Here is a 26,053-nt window from a genome sequence, read left to right as displayed (position 1 = left end):
GTGTGAGTGGTAGATCCCGCCCAGCACGCACCGCATTTGACAGTCTGTGCTTGCTAATTAAGTATACAGCTAAGGATTGGTCTGCGTTTATGTGTCAACAGAGAATTCAAGACGGCTCCACATTCTGCAGTGAAGAACGCAGAGATAATTTCCCCTGCTCAGTTGTCAAACATCGGTGCCTCTCCTGCAACTGGAACAGTGTCCTAAAATGAGCATACATGTGTGTAAACTAGCCTATATAAATGTTTTTTGTATTGTTTTCTGTTATATTTCTAAATGTTCTGGATGTATATCCAGTGTCCACGTTTACATTCAGTGGACTTCATCAATGTAAACATACCGTGTGGTCTCCGTGTGAATCGGTTACAGTGTTCATAAATGTGCAATCCCCCGCAATGCAATCTGTGCTGTAAAGGTACATTTATAGCTGAAATTACCTGAAAGAGATGACTGTCAGCCAGTTCACCTGCCTACTGCAGTGATGTAACATGCAATTAAGCAAGGATTCATACTTCTCAGCACAAACACATTGCTAATCTTTCAGTCTACCTGTATTTACTACCATTTTGTAGAGCATGCAATTTTCAAGCCATGCTTTTGCTTAGTCTCAGCGCATGAGTCCAATGCCAAGGGACAGAATAGCACACAGAGCCTTTAGCCCTGCCTGGAAGAGTGTAGCAGGAAATAGGTGTGGGGGCCAGCTCTGGATTTGTAGCTTCTGTTGTTTCTCAACACTCATTTAGCACTAGACTCTGAAGACTTGAATGAAGACGATAAATAAATCACAGCAGCACATGAAGGCTCTCTCTCTCTCTCTCTCTCTCTCTCTCTCTCTCTCTCTCTCTCTCTCTCTCTCTCTCTCTCCCTCTCTCCCTCTCTCCCTCTCTCCCTCTCTCCCTCTCTCCCTCCCTCCCTCCGTTGGGCAGGATTGTTGAGTTGGAAAGTAAGATTATGGAGATAAAATGAAGGAGGGGGGAGGAGGGGGATGGGGGCATAACACATTGTTCAAAACATATAGTTTTCAGGGAGAAGTACATTTTTAATCTTAAAACAAATTTCATATTTATCCGTCATTGTCTTTTGATGAACGAGAACATGTTCTATCATAGTAGCTCAAAATTGATCAGAAATTACTACTCTGCTTTGCTCTTTGCTATTTTTTTTGGTTCTTTCTCCTCCTTGTACCCCTATACAGTACTGTACCCTGCATCTCACTACTCACAACTCATTCTTGTTCTTTGTTCTTTGAACCTGCAACCAGTCAAAATCTATTGAGCAGTCAGTACTGCCACTTTAACAAATGGAAAGCAATGTTCAGGGCCAAACAATTTGTTCATTGTACAGTATACAGCCTTCAATGCACTGTACTACAGTATACAATACTACAGTAAAAGGGACACAAATCAAAGGAGTAAACATGTGATCAATGTGCTTCTTCATGTCTTTGGGCTGGTTCAGGCCAGAGCACTTCGTCAACATCACAAGCGATATTTTCCCACCTTCAACAACCTGTTTGCTCTCTGAACTGGCTTATATTGGTTGTGTCACATCATGTGAAACAAGTGAATTCCATTTTGAGTGGTTGTGTTTTGTCAATGACATGTTTTATCAATTTGTATTTGATTGTTGCCATTTGTGTTTACCAGTATGGATGACATGTGGATTAGAATGCAGAATGTGTTTTGAGAATGAGAATGTGTTTAAAGTTTTGCTGAAAAGTCTAAGTGAGATCTGCAACTTGGGTTTTACCATTTTAAATGGTTTAAAGTATTGACAACTGACTGCACAATTAGCTACATGAGTTCAGGAAACTGAAACGTTGTTCAGCCAATGGGTTTTAGTGTTTTAGCAATTGAGAAAAACTGTAAAACAACATTGAAGAGTTCTTTGGTAAAAAGAGGAAATATGAGACGAATACTTAGTCACATGGTGTGAACATCATCATATTGGTTTCACTTCCTGAAGGTCGAAATAAGCGCTTATGATGTCATCTTTACTTATATCTAATGACACAACACACATATCCTAACTGCAAGTTTGGTACACAGAGCATGTAAAACAATATTTCCTCATTTTCTCAGAGTGAGGCAGGCAGGCAGGCAGGCAGGCAGGCAGGCAGGCAGGCAGGCAGGCAGGCAGGCAGGCAGGCAGGCAGGCAGGCAGGCAGGCAGGCAGGCAGGCAGGCAGGCAGGCAGGCAGGCAGGCAGGCAGGCAGGCAGGCAGGCAGGCAGGCAGGCAGGCAGGCAGGCAGGCAGGCAGGCAGGCAGGCAGGCAGGCAGGCAGGCAGGCAGGCAGGCAGGCAGGCAGGCAGGCAGGCAGGCAGGCAGGCAGGCAGGCAGGCAGGCAGGCAGGCAGGCAGGCAGGCAGGCAGGCAGGCAGGCAGGCAGGCAGGCAGGCAGGCAGGCAGGCAGGCAGGCAGGCAGGCAGGCAGGCAGGCAGGCAGGCAGGCAGGCAGGCAGGCACTGTAAGCAAGCAGGGTGGGCAGGCAGGCAGGCAGACAGCATAATGTGGTACCAGTGAGATTTGAGAAACTTGTTAGCATTCAGTGTTTCATTTCGCAGTAGCCAAGAATGAGACAAGAATGGCTTTGGGGCAGACTTCTGAAGTTTGAGGTTTTTGAAGGTTGGGCAAAAGAGAGTTCCTATGGCAACGCTGTGAGTTTAGCATCACATCAGACGGGTTTGACTGGGGAGGTCTCAAAGCAGGGCAGAATCCAGGTCACAACTGGCTCTGGCGAAGACAAACCCACAGCCAAAATATGACAAGACATCTCTAGGAAATACCGTCACATGCTGTGGAAAACCCTTAACATGCATCCAATATTATGTAACCACAGGAAGTTAAACACGGTCACAGAGCATCAATATTGTGTTGCATATGGGTTCATAAGTACTCAGCTCCAGTTTCCATCTAGAACCCATGCAGAAGAAAACACACAGACACATCGGAGATGCAAATAAGTAGTTTATTGAAATACAAATGCAAACAAATGGAATTTCATAGCTGTTTTCATTGAGCTGCAGAAACTCTCAGAGTGCAGCAATCGAAGCAGCCGTCCAGTGAATGCTGATGAGACAGGAAAAAAAAACACAAAAATCTCCCAGAATGATGGAATGCTAAACCTACATAACCTGCGGGTGTGTTGACCCAGACCACCTCAGAAACCTGACTGAGATGAGAATCGTTATGGAAACGGTGGTACAAAAAAAGCATGGTCACGGAAAAGACTGCAATGTGTAGAACTGAGAAAAGAAAGCCATGATGCTTGTGATTGGTCACTGAGTTCTTCAAGGAACCAATGAAAATAAACGACCAAATTGAACATCAGATTCTCCCAGAATCATGCTGCGTTTACTTTGTGTAAGTTAGTGAATATTACAACCATTTCATCTTTCACTTGAGTGCTTTTATTTCCCCCCACGGTGCATGTCTGGGATGGTGTGGAGGTCCAGTATTCCGCGCTGTGATTGGCTGCTCCACACTGACCCCTCAACCCCTGCGTCGTCATGGTGATCAGATGGTGGAGATGGTGAAGCGAGTCACATGTCTGTACTCCTCCCCTGGCCTCAGCAGACTGTCCGGGAAGGAGGTCTGTGCAGGCGCGCGCGCACACACACACACACAGGTCAGAGAGCAAAGGCCACAACAAGGATCCGCTTATTTACATTCATTACCCCTCCCTATGAACTGGTGTGTCTGATACGCTGGCACCTTGCTGAGTCCTGAGGGGCAGGGGGCGCATGCTCCTTCACTGCCTCCCAGCCACTAACCAACCCACCAGGACCTGCAAGACCACCAACACTTAACAGATGCTTCCTCGCATTGAGGTTTAATGCTGGTAGAAGAGTAACTAGAGACAGATCCTCACGTCAGTACTGTCTCCAGAGGGGGGGGGGGGGGGGGTGCCGAGTTGGGTTTAGATTTGTTGAGTGTCTCTCTCTCTCTGCAAGGCTTTTGCGGTGAACCGTGGGAGGTTATGAGCTGGTTGCTAGGATCGTGCAGCTGTGGAAGGATGTTGCTAGGAGGGAAAGCGGGGGAAGATGTTTGGCTGTGTCACTGACTGACAGCTGTCCGAGAAGTCTACGCACTTGATCGAACACGCACTACATACTGCACACACAGGTTTGGCCATTGGGGTATAATCTAGGGTTTTCAATCACATGGACCTAACATGGTCATATTTAGGGAGCCAACATTCTCGTGTACAGAACAGTTTACGGACTATATTTAAGAGATGAATAGAGTTCAAACACAAGTCGACAACTGGCATGTACAGAACTACAGCCCCTCCTCTTTCAATCCTTCTACCCCCTATCACCATCCATGCCCCCCTTCCACCCTTTCCTGCCACCTAGCAGCCCCCCCCACCCTCCCACACACACACACATACAACTGTCCTCTTCCCCCAGTACATGGCCCGTGTCAGCGGTTTGATCTACATGCAAATGGTAGGGGTTCTCAATCTGTCATTTCCCTGTGCACTCTGTGTTCCAGAGCACAATCGTATGCAAATGAGTGGCGTCGCTCTCTGCCTGCCTGTCGAACTGACTAGCTGACTCTTTCCGTATCTCCTTTGCTCTCCTCTTTTCCCTCTCTCTTTTCCCACCTCTCGCTAAAACAAATTCTCTCTCTCTCTCTCTCTCTCTCTCTCTCTCTCTCTCTCTCTCTCTCTCTCTCATTCTCCTACCCTCCTTCCTGTCTTATTGCACAGCGGGAGCCAGTGTAAGAGTTAGCACTTGTGTTCTGAATGTGAGCCACGTCTTGGAGTCACAAAGGCCTATAATTACCTTACTACCAGCTGCCATTAGCACAGCAGTAAGGCAGCACTAATGGTCAATACCGAGCTGTTAAACACCCAGCCGAAAGCACCCGGACCACACTCTCTTTCTGTCCTGTCTCTTTCTGTCTGTCTGTCTGTCTGTCTGTCTGTCTGTCTGTCTGTCTGTCTGTCTGTCCTCACTTTCAGCTCTCCCTCTCTCTGGTAGTGTGACCCTGCTATGGGGGCCAGAACTGTGAGCTCTGGTGAGTGTGATGGGGAAGACTAGAGAACGAATACAGATATAATATAGCCAAATGGAGAGGAAATGAGAGAGGAGAGAGAAGAGGAGGAACAGTGGTTATGGAAATTGCCGTACACGGCCCCCCCCATCCCCCCCTCAATCCTCCGTCCTTATCTCCACTCCTGCCTCCAATCTCTCCGGGTGTGAATACGAACGGACCGACACAGCAGAACGAGAGGATGATGGAGGGACGTGAGAGTGCAATTTCAAACAGATATGATGGAGATGGAAAGAGAGAAAACAGAGATGGAGAGAATGGGTGATGGAAGGGGGGGGGGGGGGAGTTAAAAGAGAGTGGAGGGTGAGTGAGGGCCAGAGAGAGAGGGAGAGGGAGAGAGGAGGACTGGGAGGGGAGAGAGGGAATGAGTAAGGGTGAGGAAAGGAAAAGGGAGGAGAGGAGTGTGTGTTCAGAGCTCAATAAATCTTCCATGGACCTGGTGACTGGGCTGTCCCATTATTCTGGGATTACTCAAACTACAATTGCCCCCGTAAATCCACACACACACATGCACACACGCACAACCACAGAGATGGGCATCTGCATTGGGACCATGGGGGACACTAATGCTGTGTGTGTGTGTGACATCCAGCTCTGAGTCATGCTCGCTAGATGCAAATCAATTACATCAGTACCTTCCATCACATTTTGCCAGGCTTTAGAGTAGATGAAAGTCAGAGTTTGAAGCAGGCTAGAATACACCTCATAATACCTGATGGATTTTTTTACCAACTCATCTTCTATTGTAGTATTTGTAGTATGATATTTTACATACTTGTACTTACTTGATACATACTTGTATGTGTATAAATATATGTATTTAAAATCCCCTTTACAGTTATCTGTTCCATTAAATAGACAGTGACCTTTTAGTTTGTTTGTATTTTATCTGCTGTTAAACATTTGTCTTCTTGCTACTTGTTGACACACCAACGTCCCCATCGGGGATTAATAAAGGATTTATTATCTGATCTAATGATATCCCTCTCTGCATGTTCCATCTTCAGCATCATGAATCATTTAGTTAACAAAAAACATAATTAACCTTTAACCCAGATTGTACTGGTGGAATCTGCCCAAAGAAAACATGTCGTTAAAAATAAAAAATTCTATTGAAGATAGAGGATCAAGAAAAAAGATTAATTTGGTGTGAGTGTTGGAAAAACAACAGTGTGTGTTTAATTGCATCTGTTTTTTTAAATCCCCAATTGAGGGTACTTAATAAAGCTGGCCAGGAATGCCATAGGGGTCTGCAGTTTGGGGGTTATTGACTTGGTTCCACCAGGCAAGCACATGGTCGATATATCTTACAGTCTACGGGGAGCCTTTGTGATTTGAGAGCACCTCCCAGAGTTGATATAGAAACCTTCAGATAAAAGCTTCAGCTCATATTGAATGCAGCTCTATGGAGGGGTGTGAAGCCATCTGTGACATGCTTGTAAAAAGGGCTATAACAATACAAATTTGATGTACCTTGTTGACAGCATCGGGCCAATTCTGGGTCTCTAAACAAAAGGCACTGTGTTTCCTGTAAGAGGCCCCGCCCTTTCCCACCAAGGACCCATCCAGGAAGTTGGCAGTGTAGAACTGGACACCTGGTTGGCTGGTGCTGACCTCAAGGACACGCCCACTCACAGGGTGACACACCCTATGGTGAGGAGACATGGAAAGAGAGAAGGCGGGGCTAAGATGGAGAGGAAGAGAGAGAGCTACTTCTTCCATACTTTATCAGTGGAGGGATATTGGTTAACAGTACGACTGAGTGTGTTACAGCATTGTTGGGTGTGCGAGTGTTGCAGCGTGGTAGGGTGTGTGTGTGTGTGTGTGTGTTGCAGCGTGGTAGGGTGTGTGTGAAGGACCTGGCACATGGTCTTTCCACCGAAGGATTCCCAGGTGACGACAGGCAGAAGGTGTGGTCGAACCCAGGCCTTGGCAGATCCTTCAGCCGGGAGCCAATCAGAACAGGCCTCCGGAGGTCAAATGGAGTGCGTTCTACTGGTCTGACCTCGCCTGTCGACACAAGGGATGTTAAGGGTTACAATCTTGCTTCATCCCCCCCCACACCCACAACCGAAAATGATTGCCATGGCAACACCTCAGGGGACTTTGGTTACGAGGGATATCGTCTTCCTCATCTCTGTCGTATCTTATAAACCTGTGACAGGAAGTGAGACAGGAAATGAAACCAGAGATAGTGACGCAAGGTTTTCACAACACGCAAACACAAATGGAAAGGATGAATGTGACTGGACGTGAGCGAAAGACTGAGAGAGAGAGAGCATGAGAGCGAGGGAGCGAGCATGAGAGAGAGCAAGAATCTAAATCCAAACAAATGAAGTTGAGGATGCAGCTGCCAGAGGCTCCTGGGATGTATCTGTGTGGGCAGGTTAGTCAGCAGCTAGTTAGAGACAGCGGCAGGCCTGGGTGTCTGCAGTGTTGTTCCCAGTCCACCCTAGATTTTCACGGCCCTCATGAACAACTCTTCTTCTCCTCCACTCTCTATATGAAAGATAGCCTCCAACCCAACACCAGATGTCCCCCCCCCACCTTCAATTAAACAGGTCCAAATCTCCTGTATTTTACCATTTAACCTGCAGACCAAGTCTAAAATAAAAACTACAGTTTCACTCAGACTTCAACTTCATAGACCAATCCACTGAGGCTCCAAAAAGGTTCTATAAATAAACAATCATTAACTATTCTGTCTGCATCGTTAGGGGCTCCCATGGGGCCTGTTGGTAATTGAACAATAATGGATGCGTTTGTCTAGCCAACCAGAAGCTAGCTACATAGCTGGCGCTAGGCTAACAATCGGTGGACGCTGGGGCTAATTTGTAGTGTGTTCATGAGTAGATTCAAACACGGCCACAACTTGACCTTAGGCATGCGAGCCAAACAGGGTAACAGTTGTGCATTGGGCAGGGCAACACAGAAGCGAGGAAGAGAGAGGGAGAGGGAGACTAGGGGATAACAGAGGTAAGGACAGGAACACTATATATGTCAGACAGAGGAAGGCACGATAGAAACGATCCAGTCAAATCCACTCAGAGAAGGTGATGGGTAAAGAGACAGAAGAAGATGGTGTTAGGATAGAGAAAGACAGAGGGAGAAAGGGAGAGAGGGAGGGAGGGTAGACGGAGATAAAGTGAACACAGAGAGACAGAGGATCAAGAGAGACAGAGGGAGAACAATGGATGACGGCTAGAGGATCTGGCTGTCAGCCATCTAGTTAGTCATCTCCACCCACTACGATCTCTCTGAGGAGAGGAAGGGAGTGAAAGACAGGTAGGTGTAGGCCCTTCTCATGAAGAACCTTTAACACTCTTAAAGCCCCTGATCAGGAATTCGTACCCCAAACATCGTACCAAACCTCTGTCTTCTGAAGGTCACGTACATCTACATAATCCACATCAAAATGTCATGCCATTTGTGAAGTACGAACACATTGGCATTTTTGGGTCATGCCCCTCTCGACAGTTTCCCAACGGCATATATAAACCCACCAACAATATTAAGTCCTAATTCTTTATGAGCAACTATTTTTCTCAACAATATATAGTATATAAATGAAGAATTAAATAATAATGGACTTCATAAATAAGAATAACCTATCTAAGAATAACAATTGGAAAAAACCTAAGTGTGTGCTAAACATAAGAGGTGTTGCAATCAGAAACTTCTTATCTACAGTACCGCAGGATGACTAGACTAGGAGAGTTCATGTCACCCCTGTAATTTCACACCCCATTACCAAGACAGGGGAGGATGTCTCCTTCCAGTCATGTACAGGGAACATGCCACTGTGGACGAACACTGCGCAGGCATTACTAATGGAGCGAAGCGTGATCCTTTGTTGGGTGTTCTCTGGAATCACGTGATGTGATGGCAGCCAACAAAAATGAAGCGACCAACTACCCTTTTTCTATTGGCTTACAAAGCAGAAAGAGAGGAACCTGCCGCTCCATCCAGCCTGCAGCGCTCTCTGAAGCATCCATTTATATGATGATGATGATTAGGGCTGATAAGATGTTGTGTCATGTCTGCCGCAAGTTAAGTAGAGTGAGCCCCACAGTGGGTGAAGTGAAGTGGTGTTCTGGGGGAAAACTCAAACGTACGATGAACTCAACAACATTTACAGGCCAAACCTTGAAACACACAAAGAGCTACAACAAAACTAAGGTTTGCCTGCTGCGTTCCAGCGTAAAAAAAGGAAATCTTGTCCACAAAAGTATTGTTTCCACAGATGGAAAGCAAATCAAAATCCCATAACATCTACACCGCCCCCCCTCCCCCCCGACACATGCTTGAAGCCCTGTTCAAATCACATACCAATCTTCCTCACAGTAATGTCTGATCTAACGAGATTAAAGTAAAATAGGAAAAACAGTGTCCTGTCTGCAGGCCATATCAGATACAACTCGCACAAGAACAACGTGTGTCTTTCAAAACTATACCAGCAAAACCCATTTATTGGGATTATGCTTTGTGTCTTTAGAGCAAATTGGGTTTTTATCTCTAACCGGTTGGGATCATGGTGTCGTCCACAGGTAGATAGGCTTGGGCAAAGATGGAGACTTCATGGTCGTAGATATCAGCTGAGCCCTGGAGACACAAACGCACACAAACACACACACACACCATTAGTACATGGCTACGAGATAAGAGTCTTGTTGCCGTGCCGATGGCTGCTATCAGACAGGGCTAGGCTGAAGAGCAGCTCAATCTCAGACACCGTGCACGTTCCTTTAGGCAGTGTCACCCAGCACACGTGCATGCGTGTGAAACCCCCTGGTTTAACCGTGACAGGACGCACAGAGGGGCTGCTTCATGACCCGGCACCAGGGCTGTGATGGATGCTTCCCCTCTGGGCAGTGGAGCAGCTCTTCTAACAGTGATGTGACGCATCAACACTGAATGTATAGGATTTGCAATACAATCAATAAGCAGTGGCGCGGTCAGCGGTAAATGAAAGTGAGTTATCATCAGACATATCTGCACACAGCAGTACTGTCCATACAGACACAGACAAACACAGACAGACAGGTAGGCACAGACATACAGGCAGGTAGACAGGCCTGTAAACAGACAGGCAGACAGGACAGACACTCACAATGACCCCTGCCACCTCACCTGTCCAGCTAGGTTGAAGTAAGAGTGGTTGGTGAGATTGATGGGTGTGGTTCTGGTGGAGCGGGCCTGGTACTGGGTGGTCAAGGTGTCCCCCTCCAGGATGTAGGTTACCAAGACCTGGACCTCCCCAGGGTACCCCTGGTCCCCATCAGGGCTGGTGTGGGTGAGACGCACCCCACCCTCCACCCCCTCACTCCCCCACAGCACCTGGGTGGAGGGGGTCAAACAGCTCACTTAGAAAACTTGACACTCTGAATCCTTCGTTCTCATGCTACATGCCCTGCACTGGCCCTTGTGATATATTTGGTGGAAATAAAAGGACTTCTTTGGCAGTAAATAGTCTGACTAACCTCACTTGACTGGCTAACTGTCTGTGAAATGTCTACCCATTAAACAGACATTTCCATGTTAATGGGTAAAACAATCAATCCAATGTCAGATAATAGTGGCTGGCTTTAGTAAAGGCTGACAGAGATACAATTAGGGAGAGTGCAACACTTAGTATAACAACTGTGTGTGCTTGCATGTATGCATTTGCAAAATAGTGAACCGTTCTCCAAGACTGAACCCTGCTGGAACCCAATCTTACTGATCTTCCCCCAGACCAAACAGAAGCATGTAAATGGCTTGATGCTTGTTGACTGTACAAAAGAGTCTTTCATCCTCACAACCTTTATTTGTGTTGTCACTGTCCTCGTGTAATGCGTTTGCACCATTATAATTTTACCCCAGGGGTTGGAATCACAGAAAACAATGTGTCTATGTGTTACTGTTGCCCAACGCTGACTTCAAAGGTAATAATGGCTTTCATAAAAGTCGTTGTGCAGTCAGAGGAGAAAGAAACCAGGTCTACCCACACATCTCATCAGTGGGTCTGCTGGCTGGACTGGAGAGAAGCTCTCTCTCTCACTCTACATTTACGCATTCAGCAGACACTTTTATCCAAAGCGACTTCCAAGAGAGTTTTACCAAAGTGCATAGGTCACTGATCTTAATGAGATAGCCCCAAACATTGCGGGTAGCCAAACATGAAGCATACATTGTAAAACCAAATAAGTCCCAAAGGGAAGAACAATAAGAGCATGTAGTTAGACAAGTTACAATTAAACTGCAAGAACCTCAAAAGTGCAAGAGTGTACCTGTGGAAAAAGCAAGCAACAATAATATATTTCACAGCGAGTACAATAATTTTAAGACAGTTACAACAAACCAACAAGAGCAACAAGTCTCTCAATAAGAGTCATTGTGATCCTGAGGGAATCTCTCTCTCTTTCTCTCTCTCTATTTTAGACTGACAGTTTAGCAGCAGCAGCGGACTGTCAGTGCTGCTATCAGCAGGACCATTAACCAAATACCAAAGTACAATGAGACTTTAATTGGAGATGTAGGGGGAGGGGGGGGGGGGGGGGGGGGCATCCTGGGTGATCAGGACTCACTGTGTGAGAGTGTGTGTGCGCGCGCGTGCATTACCTTATTAAATCCTTTCAGTCCTCCATGCAAGGCGTTGGGTCCATTGTTGATAGCGAGCTGATACTGTCTCCCCTCCACCACGAACCTCCCCCCGGCAATCCGATTAGCTACCCGACCCACCACGGCCCCAAAATACCGAGGGTCTGTCACATAACCTGCAGAGAGAGGGCCCAAATATAGCAGCAAATCCCATTCTAAACCTGTTACAAGTATAAGTCTCGCGATTAGTTTAAACATTATTTTATCACATTATGTTTTTTTGTCAGACAATCTTGAAGTAGCCGTAGACTTGCAAATCCAAGGGCAGTTTGTCTGGTACGAGGCTAATACCTACAGTAGCCTACATTGTAAATTGTGAGCATACTTATACATAAAAGTAGAAATATTCAAGCTACCTTCCAAATGATCGTAGCCCAGAACAATATCATCAACCTGACCGTTCTTTCCTTTACACTTTATAGATGTGATGATGCAGCCGAGATTGATGATTTCCACGGTGACGTTAGGCGACATGAGTATCCATTTCTCCACGCGACCTTCCCCGGGTATCTCACCGAACATCTCGTGTGTGACTTGTGTCATATTCCAACAATGTATCTCTGATATTTGCTAAAATGATAGGCTGCCCTGAAATACACCCGTTTGTGTTTTTTGTGTTTGTCCAAACCCTTAACAGTATTTTTTCAAGTATACAACATCCTCACACAATACTTTAACAAGTGAAGTACTTATGGAAGGAAAGTCATAATGACAAAGCGTGTACTTTGAACTCAAAAGCAGACGAGATGTTTACAAACATACCTCCGCGTGATACGAGGACGTCATCATTAAAGGACGTTTACGGGTGTGCACGTTTTGTACTCAGGGGTAACTTATCGAGGCGGATAAAAGCTCGAAGGATAGTACTAAAGCCACTTCAAAGCACACAGCCTAAAACAGAGCCTCATAACCCTTTCAGGAAAGTTACGTCAGACTTAATCAGGTTAGTTATAAATTGGGTCTGAGCGAAACCCCACAGAATAGCTCTCAAAGAACATTACGCCAATAATATGAGCTACCCACTCTGGACCATGAAGTCACACCAAAAAACTGTTTGCTGTTTCCATGCGCAAGTAGAAGCAGCTGACAAAAATAATATTATTATGCAGTTAAATCAATCAATAATTGAGGAAATTGATTCATCTATTTCCCAGTATATCTGCTCTGTGTAATTACGTCATTAATTATTGCTGTTTGTGTGTGTGTGTGTGCCTGGGTGTGCCTGTGTGTGTGTGTGTGTGTGTGTGTGCTGTAATAGGGGTCTCAGATGCCCTTGCTTGATGACCATCACAGCTGTGCATGTTCAGGGCAGCTGTGGCTCTGGCAGGATTCAATCCCATGGTCCAGTGCTTCCGCTTGATCTACATCCCCTGTAAGTCAGCCATGCCTGCAGCTGAGGACAGAGGGGGAGGACGTGGCGTCGCTCTCTGGGATGCATCTCATTCCACAAGCTTGTTCCCTTTAATCTGCCATCTTTTACTTCTATTCATAGATCTGACAATAGAGGAAAGCTGTAATAGAGCACCTGCACAGCTGTGCAGGTGAAAAGCTGGGAGACCTCTTATAATGTCTTCAGAACAAGCAGAATAGGAAAGGAAGAGATATGCTATTTAAGATGAGCCCAATGTCACTCTAGGAGAAAAGCAGTGGAATTCTGCCCCCCCCCCCCCCTCTTTTCTCTCATCACCACAGAAGGAAAAGACACAGCGGAAATTGGTTGTGTTCAATTACGAGAGTTGTTATTTGAATCAGGTAGTGAACTGCTCAAATGGAACACCAGCCTATAAACATGTATCATTCCACTCCACTTGAGAGTTTTTGTAAGCAATAGAGAAGATAGGAAACGGCAAAAAATACAACTGTACTATAGGAACCAAACCACTGCAAAAGAAAGTCCCCTACAGAACAGAAAACTGTATATAGATTGCCAGATATGCCTCTGCCAACAGATTCATCATTGAAAAAAACAATTCCACCCATAAAACATAATTGCTTCACATATTTAATCTGGAATGGACTTTTACTTTAAAGGATATTGCTGATTCATTAATCACACCAACCACACGTCTGTTATAGCTTGGAATTAAATATAGGCCTATAATAAATGCATACATCAAATATATGGTCTATGAGGATTATTTGATGAGCAGGATATCAACATTCAGGATTTTTTATTAGATTTTTATATAATTACATTTATATTGTATATGATTGCCTATTCATATACATCAGATGTAAGTACAAGATTTGTATGGCTTTAATGTAGCAACAATTGGCTATGGTTCTCCTTACTGAACACTGAATTTCTGATGTAGGGGTGGACAAGAGACATATTGACCACAGTCTCTTGGTTTAGTTGGTGCTGATGTTGTTTTAGCTAGTGTCACAGTGACACCTGCTGGCGAGAGGAGGCGATTTCCCCAGGAAGACGTGAAGAACTTGGCAACAGAGAGAAGAGTGAGTAATACTCCCTGGCTCCTATATGCTTTTTGCTGTGTGGCATTGTGTAGGGGATGATTTTCTTTCATGTACGCTGATAGTATCTGTATTATTCCCACTGATGTAGAATTTATTTTTTCTCCCCGACGACAGTTTTTTGTTGTCAATAAAAAAAAAGGTTTTTAGAGACTTAAAGAATGATGAAACAGACAGAAGCTGCAGACCCAGTTAAATTTCCCAGGCTAGCGATGTTTCCTCAGAAGGGTTGGAGGTCCTTCAATCAGGGTGCTCAACAGTCAGAAGAGGAGAACATGCCTATATGTCTGTATACTTACACTGACCTGACCTGATTTCTATGCGTGCACACACACACACACACACACACAGAATCAGCGTATTGTTCTGGGAGGAAAAGTCTTTCTTGAAATGTGGGAATAGTGTGACCTTCAGAGGAACACACTCCTCTTGTTGAGTGTTTCCTCCACAGGCTCTCCTGTCTGTTGGGGCTGCAGCCCCCACAAGCACAAGGCCAGAACTTGTGACAGTGGTAATCAGACTACGTTATGTAAGTACAGGACGCTCGCACAACCCTAACCCTAACCCACACACTTCCTGTTTACCTGGTAACAGCCAATAAAAATAAGACGTTGATCTAAATTGGCATCACACTTCTGAAGCCTAATCTTAAATCTGAAACACCCACCGTCACCCTTAAATTCTTCGACGTCAGGCCTGGAGAAAGGGGGTCCTGTGTATTCGTTAAGGATTCCTCAGAGAAGCACGGAGAATCGACCCGTTTCAAGGCATAGCACATCATGGGGTCTCCTCTTTTACCGCCTCCTTTGTGATGTTGCATCAGTGCCTCCCGCTCCTTCCTCTTCACAGCTGGCCCAGGGAGATAGCATCAGACCAGGCTGTGCCTGCAGGAGATCACCAGGAGGTGTACCTGGAACTGATCCAGAGCTTCCGGCCTCACATGGTTATTCTTCACACATTATCACACACTTAGTGCCAACACTCTCTCACACACACACACACTCACTCACCCACTCAGACACTCACTCACACACGTTTTATCTTTCCATTCAAATTAGTGTCACAGGTGGAGAGGAAATTACTTAACATTTAGACCATTTGTCTCTTCATGATGAGTTAATCAAACACCCTGGACATTTTTCTCTCTCTCCCTCTCTCTCTCTTGCTCTCTCTCCCTCTCCTTCTCTTGCTCTCTCTCCCTCTCTTGCTCTATCTCTCTCTCTTGCTCTCTCTCCCTCTCTCTCTCTCTCTCTTGGTCTCTCTCTCTTGGTCTCTCTCTCTCTTGGTCTCTCTCTCCTCTCTCTCTTTCTCTGTCTTTCACTCTTTCTCTTTTTCTCTGTCTCTCGCTCCTTCTCTCTCCCTCTGACCTCTCCCTCCATCCCTCCATTTACGGTAGACAAGGGCCCTGATTGTGTGGGGAATCATCGGACTCACATGGTGTGGAGAGAGTGAGGGATCTTAGAGGAGGACAGGACATAGCAGGGCAGTCTGAAGACTACAACACCACAACCACATCAGGTTTGACAACAGGGCAGGTGGAGAGCGGAAAACATGGAGAATGGAAAGACTGAAGGTAAAACACTAAATCTGTACCAAAACTCAACCAACCAAAGGCAACATTTTGATCATGGTTCTGTATCAGTCAGACTAGAAAAGCAAGTCACAGTGAAATGTTGAACTTTTCAAAGTGTGAACCCTGAGATATGGTTACTTTGTGTTGATCTTCTGTTGAACTTTCTTGCTGCACAATTTGTACTTTGCTTTGGATAAAACAACAGCTCAAAAAATTAAGGTAATGTAGTGTAGTGTCGTAACAACGTTGATGGAATTTGGATAATAGTTTTCATTAACTGACTTTAAGTTAACCGTCTGGTTAAGTTTTAACAAACTTAGACATTGTTTTGATATGTCATAGCTGTTTTAATCCATATAAGACATTTTTTAAACTTTTGTAGCTTCTACTTAGATGCTTCTGTTGGTTGTTGGTGTGATGGTAAGAGGAATTCATGGACCTAAATATGCATAATGTATAATAAGTAGACATTTAAGATGACATTTCATGATTTGGACCATTTGGCATTTCCACAGAAAAAGGCATTGTGCTTATAGGGTACAATTGTTGAATTGTTTGATGATGCACTCAAGGCATGCCATACCGAGCAGAATTAGGCCTTTTTTTTACCGTATGGTAGCCTACTAGAATGGACTAGAACCATGTCTATGTAAAAGAAGAACGTGTAATGGCAGAATGTACAGTGCAAATCTCAATGTGTGAAAGACGGAACCTTTGAAATGTCCATATCCAGAACCTGGTGTTTACAAATGTATCTATGGGAGTCAGATGGCAGAGCGGTTAGGGAACCGGGCTAGTAATCTGAAAGTTGCTAGATCGATTCCTGGCTGTGCCAAATTAAGTTGTGTCCTTGGGCAAGGCACTTCAACCCTACTTGCCTCGGGGGGAACGTCTCTATACTTACTGTAAGTCGCTCTAGATAAGAGCGTCTGCTAAATGAGTAAATGTAAATCTATGTTAATATGAAACACATTCAGGCATGTCTATTTGGCCATAAAAGGCATTGCTATTTGGCCATTCTGATGTGTGCGTGTCTGTTCCTTTACTTGTAGAACAAGATAAGGAGATGGAAGAGGCCAACCTGGAGATAGCTCAGGTAAAAAACACCCTAGCAAACCTACAACACAGACTTTTAGACTCCTTATCAGCATGCTGTGTCTGAACTGTTCTGCTAAATCTGGCTTCCAGCACTGCCAAACATCCAAATAGAGGGCTTCATATCAGGGTGGGTTGGGTGGGCATGAACTTTATGGCCATTCAGGGACATCGACTGATGTTTGAATGAGAGCAGATAAAGAAGCAGTCTGGAAAGACTATCAGAAAGACTTTGTTATACAATGTGTACTTCTGGAAACACTAGTACTGAAGACAGCCTTTGTTGTCTACTACACTACTTACTGGTTGCCAAATCAGTGCTTGTCTACTTTTGGAACCAGAGAACCAGACCTTGGTCCCTTGTACCCTTCATGTACCAGACATGTACCCTTCTAATAAGTCATCATGCCCCTCAGTGAAATTTGTTGGATGTATACCCCTCGCAGTCACAGAATCATTCCATCTTTAAAAAAAGCTACGATGCAGTGAACGTTTTGATTGATAAAACTGCCCAGCTGTGCCTTACTCTAAAGGAATGTACCGCTGTCCATCTGTGCAGTAAAGGGAGTGTTCAGAGCTGATATTGGGGAGGGATGTCGAGGCAGCGGAAGATGCAATTGAGAACAGGACAGTAGTTAGCCAGTGATAACATCAGCCCATCTGCAGTCTCAGAACAGTAAAGTAGGCCAGCTGCTCTATTGAATCTCCTTCCTGATGCCTTTCACATGACTGAGGAGAGGAGATGAGGGAGGGAGGGAGGGATAACAAGGGTAGGACAGAGGGACTGCGTGAAGCGAGGGAGGGAAAGGAGAAACAAGACGAGAGAGTAAGAAAGTGAAAGAGAGAGGGAGAGAGAGGAAAATAAACACTGGGAAAAGGGTAGCAGAGGACAGCAGGAAGGTGAGAAGGTAGAGGGAAGAGGAGAGGATAGATACGGGTGCGCAGTCTCAATCCCTATCTGTTAACATGGTCTGATTCACTTATCTCTCCAGACTAAATTCAATAACCACATGGCCTCAGAATGGGACAGCTAGCTGCTAAACCAGAGGGGGATTTAATCAACACTGGCCGAGAAATAGTCTACCCAAACTGGAGGGATGGAGGAAGAGGTCAGAAAGAGAGTGTGAGAGAGAGAGAGGGCGAGAGAGAGGGAGAGAGAGAGAGGGAGAGAGAGAGGGAGAGAGAGAGAGAGAGAGAGAGAGAGGGAGAGAGAGAGAGGGAGAGAGAGAGAGGGAGAGAGAGAAGCGGGGGGGGAAGGAGAGAGTGAGACTTACTTAGACAACCACCAAAATAATAGGAAAGATAATGAGGACAGTGTGACTTTAGAACAACCCTGGGGAAACAACCATTTAGCTATTTGACCTCTGATTGTGTTACTGCTGTGAAGACTCAGCACAAAGGTCATAGGGGTGCGATGGCTTGGACTGCTCAAATCTTTCTGTTTTTCTCACAATCCTGCCACCAAGAGTCATTCCCTTCATCTCTCTGTGTAATGCACTTCTCATTGTTGGTACGGTGCTATAGACGACAATCAAGTCCATGTTCAGTAGTCGTCACTTCACCTCAACCCCTGGGCTCCTGACCTCTGACCCCCTGTGGCCTACAGCTGCAGGCCTTGGTGGCGGAGCTGCGCAGTGGCCTCCAGGGGGCGCTACAGGAGGTGTGTGTGCTGCAGCAGAGAGACTGCAGTCTGGAAGAGAAGCTACAGGCCCACCAGAGCGATGTGGACGACAGGATCATGGGTCTCCGGAACTGCCTCAACACCTTCAAGGTGTGGTAAACACAGTTAAACACTACAGTATGTGTACAGTAGATTGGGTACTGCGACTTCTTAATGGAGGTATGGCGTTGATCCTGGTGTGTGTGCGCGTTGCTGGTTTGCCTCAGGAGGACCTCAGTGGTGCCCTTGACCAGGTGCGAGAGGTAGGCAGCAGACAGAGAGACCTGCAGAAGGTTCTGGACACTCTCCAAGCAGAGGGCTGCAGGGACATCTTAACGACTCAACAGAGGTAAGACACACACCCACACACAAACCCACACACATACCCAAACTCAACCCCACACAGATATTGACACACCAGTGTCCTCCCTTCCCTCCCGTGTGTGTTTCTGTCACAGGAAGAACTCAAAGGGGGAGGGCCACGCCTGTCTGTCCAGCCAGACTGAGCTCAATGTCATCCAGCACTACTTCAACAGTCTGCCCAGCAGCTCTCCCCACAGGAGCACCACCTCCACCCAGAGTAAGCACTGGAGACAGAGAGAGACACAGAGAGAGAGAGACACAGAGAGAGACACAGAGAGAGAGAAAAAGAGAAAGACACCGAGAGAGAGAGAGAGAGAGAGAGAGCAAGTTCTGAAGACTCTAAGCCATTAAAATTGCATGGGCAGGAAAGTCGTTGACTTTGAGACTGACTATGGGCTTTGGAGCACATCAAATTGATCACAATGTGTTTTTCTGTGTGTGTGTATGTGTGTGCAGCCTCAAAGTCAGGAGAGCATGATCCAGGCAGTGGGCCGCTCAAGAGCGGTGGGTCCAAGTCTCCTCTGTGGAGGGAGAGGAAGGACAGCCGAGACGACACAGAGGCACAAAACTGTGTCCCAGAGAACAGTACGTTTGAAAATGCTTTTACAGGCTACATGCAGAGTATTACACATCACCGCAGGTACCTCGGCATGTCACATATAACACAACTTGTGTTCTGATCTTGTCAAAATCCACCAGACTAGGCTCAAAGGGTTTCTGTGTGTGTGTGTGTGCGTGTGTGTGTGCGTGTCAGGTAAGAGGCAGACCGCTGCTCTGCAGCTTCTGGAGTCGGAGAGGGTATATGTGTCCTACCTGTCTCTCCTGCTGAAAGCCAACATCTCCTTCAATGGCTCAGAGGTGCTTCATGCCAAAGACAAACGGTACGACAAAAACAAACAAACGCATGTGGAGTTGTCATTAGTCTCATATACATGGGTCACGAAGGGGGCCAACACAGTTTCACAGTGCGATAGAACCTGGATCCAGTATTGAGCTGTACCAGTTGAGTACTTATGGCACAGTAAACACAGCAGAACCTCAGCACTAACAGAGTGATAGAAGCCTTACGTTTGGTTTATAAATACAACAGGGTGCCATTGTCCATGTGTCACTCCAACATGTACACACACACAGTTCTCGGACACCAGGTTCCTACCGTGAGGTTGAGATCCAATTAGAGACATTATAGGATGGGGGGCCAGGGCAGGAAATGAATCTATTGAATAAACCAGATCTTAAAGACATCATTGAGACGGACAGAGCTTCTGCATGGCAGAACTAGACCTAATGTAATCATTCCTAATGTAGAATAGCCCCGCTATTTAATATTTACCCCCCCCATCCCCCTCTCCCTAATGTCTTGTCTTCTGTTTAGGCTCTTACAACCTTTCTGCCAAACATCACCCAGCACAGACGACCACACCAAATGATCTCTGATCTGTGCATGTTAGGATTTCTTGTGTAGTGGAGTAGAGAATGATCTACTGTATCTGGTTCATGGTTTCCCGCCCCCCTTCCTTCCCAGGCCTTTTCCCAGCTCCCTCCGCTTCCTCATCCAGCAGCACCTAGAGCTTCTCCACACACTCCAGGAGCGCGTGCTCAAGCGCCAGTGGCAAGGCATCATGGGAGATGTATTCATGAGGCTCACCAGTAAGGAGGTACAGGACTACAAATCCTTCTCCCAACAGACAATTACGTCAGTCAGAACATAAAATGTTGTATTATTGATTCAGCTCTGAAATCACCATGAACGATCCAAGGGGGTAACCCAAGTTCAGACACAAACAGCCCGTTACACGTCGATTCAACTACTGCCAATGTGTTTGTCAATACACACAAGCGCTAATACCTCAGAATAAGAAATGGAAATTAATTGAAGGGATGAGGGGCACAGGGATTCAGGACGGGAGGGTGGTGAGGGGACAGTGGTTATACCTAACAGAGAGTGGGAGTGAATAGGAAAAGAAGAGTTCTTCAGGTTCTTGGTGCTGTCTGTGCTCTGCAGAGTGACTTCCTGGACTTCTACGTGTCGTACCTGAGAGAGCTGCCTGAGTGTCTGTCTGTGGTCAGCATGCTGGGGTCCAACCCTATGAACACTGCAAGCCTGCTGGAGGTAAACACAAAAGCTCTTCACGAGCTGGCTTCTCTCCGACTATTTGATGAAAAAAAAAAGGAATATAGATAGATGTTTCTTTCAGATGGCGACCCAACAAAGGACAAACAGTTTAATGCTCTTTCCAGAGAGCGTGCAGTCTTATGGTCTCTAATCAATATTATCAGTTGGTCTGTAATGTTCTATCAACAAAGAGCACATGACAGAAAGCAAACAAAGAGCACATGACAGAAAGCATAACCAGACAATTGCCTCCAGAGACAGAGAGAAAGACAGACTGACAGAAAGAGAGAGAGGGAGAGGGAGAGAGAAAGGGAGAGCGTGCCAGAGGGAGAGAAAAGGAACTGTACAATGTTGTCTTGATATGATCTTGTGTCCTAAATCATCGACCTTTAGCTGAGTAAAGACTTCACAGGACTGGCGTTCACATCTGCCGTGTCTGTGCCCGTATCTGATTGGCTGGCTGGTTCCAGGGTGACATCATGGGGGATGAGACACGCCCCGCACTACACACCCTGCTTCTCCAGCCGGTCCAGAGGATCCCAGAGTATATCCTCCTGCTGCAGGTCAGAGGTTAACACACACACAGATATACAGTAGACAGTTTTAACCTCACCATTTCAGATAAACACCATTGATGAACATCGTTCTGTTGGTCCACTGAACCAATCCTTTAAGAAGATGAAAACGTGAATGAAATGTAAGAGTCTAACATTTGTTCCACATCAACAGCTTTACTCTTGGCCCTAACAATAAACAAAAAAAAGGGGTGACCTTTGGTGTCAATTCTTGCTCATTAGCAACTCTGTGATTGTTGAGCTCCATGAACCTCCATGAACTTGATGGATGTGCTGTGACCCAGACCCTGCTGAAGCAGACAGATGCTGAACACCCAGATTACTACCTGCTGCTGGTGTGCATCCAGCAGTTCCGGACCTTCACAGCCCAGTACGCCCATCTGCTTCAGCACGACGAGGAACTGCTGCTGCACAACCGCAAGGAGCTCAAGAGGTGGGACAAAGACACAATTTACGAGGCTATACTTGTATGGAGGGAAAATTCAGTTCCATTCAAAATCCGGTTTTCCCTAACCCCTAAGCTTAGCACTAACCCTGTGTGCCCACACACACACAGTCACACATGGAGAGAGGACACACTGGTAAGGGACATACTAGGGTTATTTATGGCTGTGTCATCGGTCATAAATGAGATGATTTTAACAGATACAGTGTGTGTACAGTCACGACCGGGGGTTGTATGAACTTCTGAGAGTGAGTGTTCAGTCTGTGTGTCTGTTGTGTTCTTGCTGCAGGTCGACTATGAAGGAGTACTTCAGAACTGTGGACTGTGGGATCCAAGCCAATGAACTGGGCTCTCCTTACCCCACCAGCAACGCCATACTGTGAATCACAATCACTCACCCTTTCACACCTTACCCTGTCATTCTCTTAACTCACTCATAATGTAATTCCTCTCCTCCTCTATCCTGTCTTTTTCTGAACCTCTCTCCCTCCTTTTCTCCTTCCCTCAGCAAGCATGCCAACCAGGTGAAGCGCAGCAAGCAGAAGCTTCTAGAACAGATCCAATCCAGACGCTTCCAGGACTGGGAACGCGAACGAGACAAGGAGCCTCACCTTCGCTACGACCAGGACCACCGTCCCTCCCCCATCCCCTTCTACCCCCCCGACCACCCAGACCCACGGCTGAAGCTCTCTGGCCTCCACAGCATCCCGGAGAGTGAGCCAGAAGGAGCCATGCTGGGGGTAGGCGGGGGGCCCTCCTCCTCAACTCGTCTAGCCCACCAGAGGCTGCCAGTGCCGGGGTCGGCTCTGGCCGACGCCCTGGGGGAGTTCCTGCTGCCAGGAGAGGCTCCAGGGCTGGAGGGGCTGTACGAGGACGGAGACTCCCTCCACAACACCTCGCTATTCGATCAATGCTCGGACCACTCCTCGTCCGACTCCAGCATCGACATCGCCTTCGTGCGCTGCCCCAGGAGTAACCAAGCCACCCCAGTCAGCACGAGCTCCAGAGAGGCCTACGGCGAGAGGGCAAGCCATGGGAGCGGATACAGCAAGCTGCCCAGCCGAGGAAGCGTGTCCCCCGACGAGGCAATCCTGAGGCACCACCAGCATCGCCCCCTGCAGGCGGGACAGCGCAAGAGCAAGTCTCTGAATGGGCTGCAGCTGGACAGCACCGTGAGCGGAGGGGACGGGCACCGCTCTGATCACCCGCGAGGGCACCCGCATGCCAAGCTGGAGAGACAGGGCAGTAGGGGGTTTCCCATCTCCACACGCAGGGGCAACATCAGCAGCGCACAGCAAAAGGTGGACCCAGAGAAACAAGCTATTGCCCCTGAAGAGGAGCTACGCAATGAACACAACAAGGTTGGTAATATCAATGAATATGTATGAGTTGGTTCTCTGGTTTCCCAGGCCTGGACTAAGCCTTGTCTGATACGTAATGTGTAAGAAAAGCCTGTGTGTGACACTGTACTCAGGAATCCAGCAGACCCACCTGGGGGGAGGAGCTACAGTGGAGGGGCAGGGCTGATCAAAGTAACCACACCCCCTTCAGTGAGCGAAGTCGCAAGCAGGACAAAGGAGGCTTCAGGAGCTCCTTTAAGAAGCTCTTCAAGAAAAAGTAAAAAGTTGGGCAACACTTTACATTAAAGTTACATTACCAAGTAACCACAAAGCAATACCTTAAGTAAAAACATTGTCATTAAATGGTATTAAGTGTTTACGACACAGGGTATGACTGAAGTGTAAGGCCCAGTATGGGAAGGGTTTAGGAGGTAAGTTGATGTGAAGAGTCAGGTTATGTTAACCAAGTCTTGTTAAACAAGACAAATGATAACATCTACTTACCCCTGGAAAGCCCTACCTCTTCCATACTACTTACTTGTACAAAACTGTAGTCAAGAGTACTTTCGTGTGTTGTTGACATAGGTACAGTTCTACATGATTAAATTGTTAACATAACCTTATTGTAAAGTATTGCCAGAAGTTGTAAATGATCTTCACAGCTGTGGTCCAGTCCATACTGCTGTTCCCAACCTGTAACCAGTTTATGAACCGTTAGGTCGGGTGGCGATGGAAAGGACAAGTCAAACGAGAAGACGGAGTGCTCCGACCACGAGGCAGGAAAAACTCCCAGAGTGCACCTGGATATCGACAGAGGGACCGCCGTGTGATATGTCATATGATCTGGAACACTGAACACACACACACACATAGAACAACAATTACACACACACACATACTCATTGTATTCAGAATAACATAGCATACCATTACAGACTCTTCTTTCATCAAAAGATGTAAGTAGGAATGCTGTAGGAATTCTGTATGCTGAAGGTGTTCTTTCTCTTTCAACTTGTGCCTTTTCTATTCTATAGCTCTCCTCAGCAGTACCTGAGGAGGAAATATATATTTTGCATATACTCAGGAACGATGATAAAGCATGTAAAGAGGTCACTGGAAGATATGTTCTCCACAATTTGAAGATTCAATTCTCTATAAAAGTATTTTTTGGTAAATAAATTAAATCTGTTAGGAAAACCAATAAGGAAAACTTATTAAGGAAAAAGCGATATATTTGCTTTAAATTTCTTTAAAGTTGTCTTTAAATATTTTAGAAAGGTATAAAAAATATTTTTGAAATAAAGATTCAAAAAAATATATTTTAAAGAAAGTTTTGACCAAATATTTTTTTAAGAAAGTTTTGAAAAAACACTGTCAAAAGGATGAATAATGTTTTTGGAAAACAGTTTCACAACTTTTTTTCACACCTGATAGCTGTTGTCAGAAAAAGTGACCTCCCTGTTACATGGCTGAAAATGTCCGACACACCAACCACACTATCTCAGGTGACTTATCTGTCCATTCCATGTATAACCGGAAGAAGATCACCCATCTGGTTAAGCTCTGGACCTGAAAACGAGGTCACATATTTTGATAGCTGTCATCAGGTAGAAAAAACATTTGAAAGGTTTTTTTCAAGAAAGTTTGAAAAAATATATTTTACCTTTGGTGTAACTGGTTGTGCTTAAAATGCCAGAGTTGGTGAGTTTGATCCTTGGTTTGGGCAAATGTTGGCCAAGTGTACCATTTTGCACTTGAAATATGAAAAAAAAGTTAGGCATTGGCGAAGGAGTTATTGGGCAGTTAAGGGAGATAACAATAATAATAATGAATAATAATAAAGCTCCAAACGGAGGAATCCTAATAAAAAGATCTTTGCCGTCTTCAATTTAATAAAAGACACAGATGTCAGCTGAGTTTATTTCCTTATTTTTATTGTGTTAACCTGTTTCATAAATCTGTTACACATTTGAAACAAAATATAGGCAATTATACAGTATGTAAATCCAACATTTTTTATTTTTACACTATATACATAGAACAATGTGCATTGCAATGTGAAAATGGTAATGCTGCAAAACAGAAAGATTTAGTATGTCCACGATCCTGACACATGCTCACTGTGAACAGAAAATCATAACCAAAATGAACGAAAGCAGTAGTGTTCTTAAACTTACTTTAAGTAGTACACTGCAGGCCTTTACACAATTTAGTTGTCTTCTTAATAGTCTAGAACATTGCACGAGGTAGACACCCAACTCATTTTGGCCATTGATGAACACATATTTTGGCATTACATTTAAATGTAACGTTCATATTTACTTGAATTCACTCAGCCCTGTAGTAAGGAATGTTTCTTTTGAGTTCTCTGTCATGATCAAACATTGTCGACGAGGATTACAAGGTGAACTCGCGTGATTCGAAAGACGACGCTACCACTGGAGCGTCTTCAGAGACCGACCGTTGAAATCCCTCCCCCTGTGGAGCTTGTGATATTGTCTCGGTAACGCTGAGCTTTTAGTGTTCAGTTCCTTTCTGCCATTCTAATGCTAACTTGTGTCACAGCTTGTAAAGACGTGAACATACATGCGTAGACTCATATACACATACTGCATATACATATCTAGCTATATGCATGTACTGGGCATGTATGACGTTTCATACACGCACATGTATGCATATTACTAGTTTACTCACTCACATACACAGTTACA

At 45.7% G+C, this 26,053-nt stretch overlaps 2 protein-coding genes and 1 long non-coding RNA gene across 3 annotated transcripts; 2 read left to right on the top strand and 1 right to left on the bottom strand.

Moving 5' to 3' along the window:
* Window positions 1-2,949: 2,949 nt before the first annotated feature.
* Window positions 2,950-12,496, bottom strand: galm (galactose mutarotase). The gene is made up of 7 exons (XM_047029560.1): window positions 12,054-12,496; window positions 11,659-11,813; window positions 10,189-10,395; window positions 9,579-9,660; window positions 6,918-7,068; window positions 6,532-6,706; window positions 2,950-3,591 (listed from the first exon to the last, which is right to left on the bottom strand). Exons 1-7 carry the CDS (start codon window positions 12,238-12,240, stop codon window positions 3,514-3,516), a joined length of 1,035 nt encoding a protein of 344 aa, XP_046885516.1. The 5' UTR covers window positions 12,241-12,496; the 3' UTR covers window positions 2,950-3,513.
* Window positions 12,497-12,528: 32 nt separating this feature from the next.
* LOC124473859 lies at window positions 12,529-14,661 on the top strand. Its single transcript, XR_006956745.1, has 3 exons — window positions 12,529-12,640; window positions 12,956-13,069; window positions 14,075-14,661. It is a non-coding gene; the product is annotated as an uncharacterized LOC124473859 (long non-coding RNA).
* A 21-nt stretch (window positions 14,662-14,682) lies between these two features.
* Window positions 14,683-25,186, top strand: arhgef33 (Rho guanine nucleotide exchange factor (GEF) 33). Its single transcript, XM_047029557.1, has 17 exons — window positions 14,683-14,701; window positions 15,022-15,115; window positions 15,569-15,745; window positions 16,798-16,841; window positions 18,447-18,611; window positions 18,728-18,849; window positions 18,959-19,080; window positions 19,320-19,448; window positions 19,618-19,744; window positions 20,389-20,521; window positions 20,869-20,976; window positions 21,450-21,542; window positions 21,839-21,987; window positions 22,289-22,378; window positions 22,508-23,360; window positions 23,474-23,616; window positions 24,058-25,186. The coding sequence occupies exons 3-17, from the start codon at window positions 15,724-15,726 to the stop codon at window positions 24,167-24,169; spliced, it is 2,412 nt and encodes an 803-aa protein (XP_046885513.1). The 5' UTR covers window positions 14,683-14,701; window positions 15,022-15,115; window positions 15,569-15,723; the 3' UTR covers window positions 24,170-25,186.
* The last annotated feature ends 867 nt before the right edge of the window (window positions 25,187-26,053 follow it).

This window comes from Hypomesus transpacificus, chromosome 11 (assembly GCF_021917145.1).
Source record: "Hypomesus transpacificus isolate Combined female chromosome 11, fHypTra1, whole genome shotgun sequence".
Classification (NCBI taxonomy): domain Eukaryota; kingdom Metazoa; phylum Chordata; class Actinopteri; order Osmeriformes; family Osmeridae; genus Hypomesus; species Hypomesus transpacificus.
The sequence above is the reverse complement of the archived record's forward strand: the minus strand, read 5'-3'. Positions and strand labels throughout refer to the sequence as shown.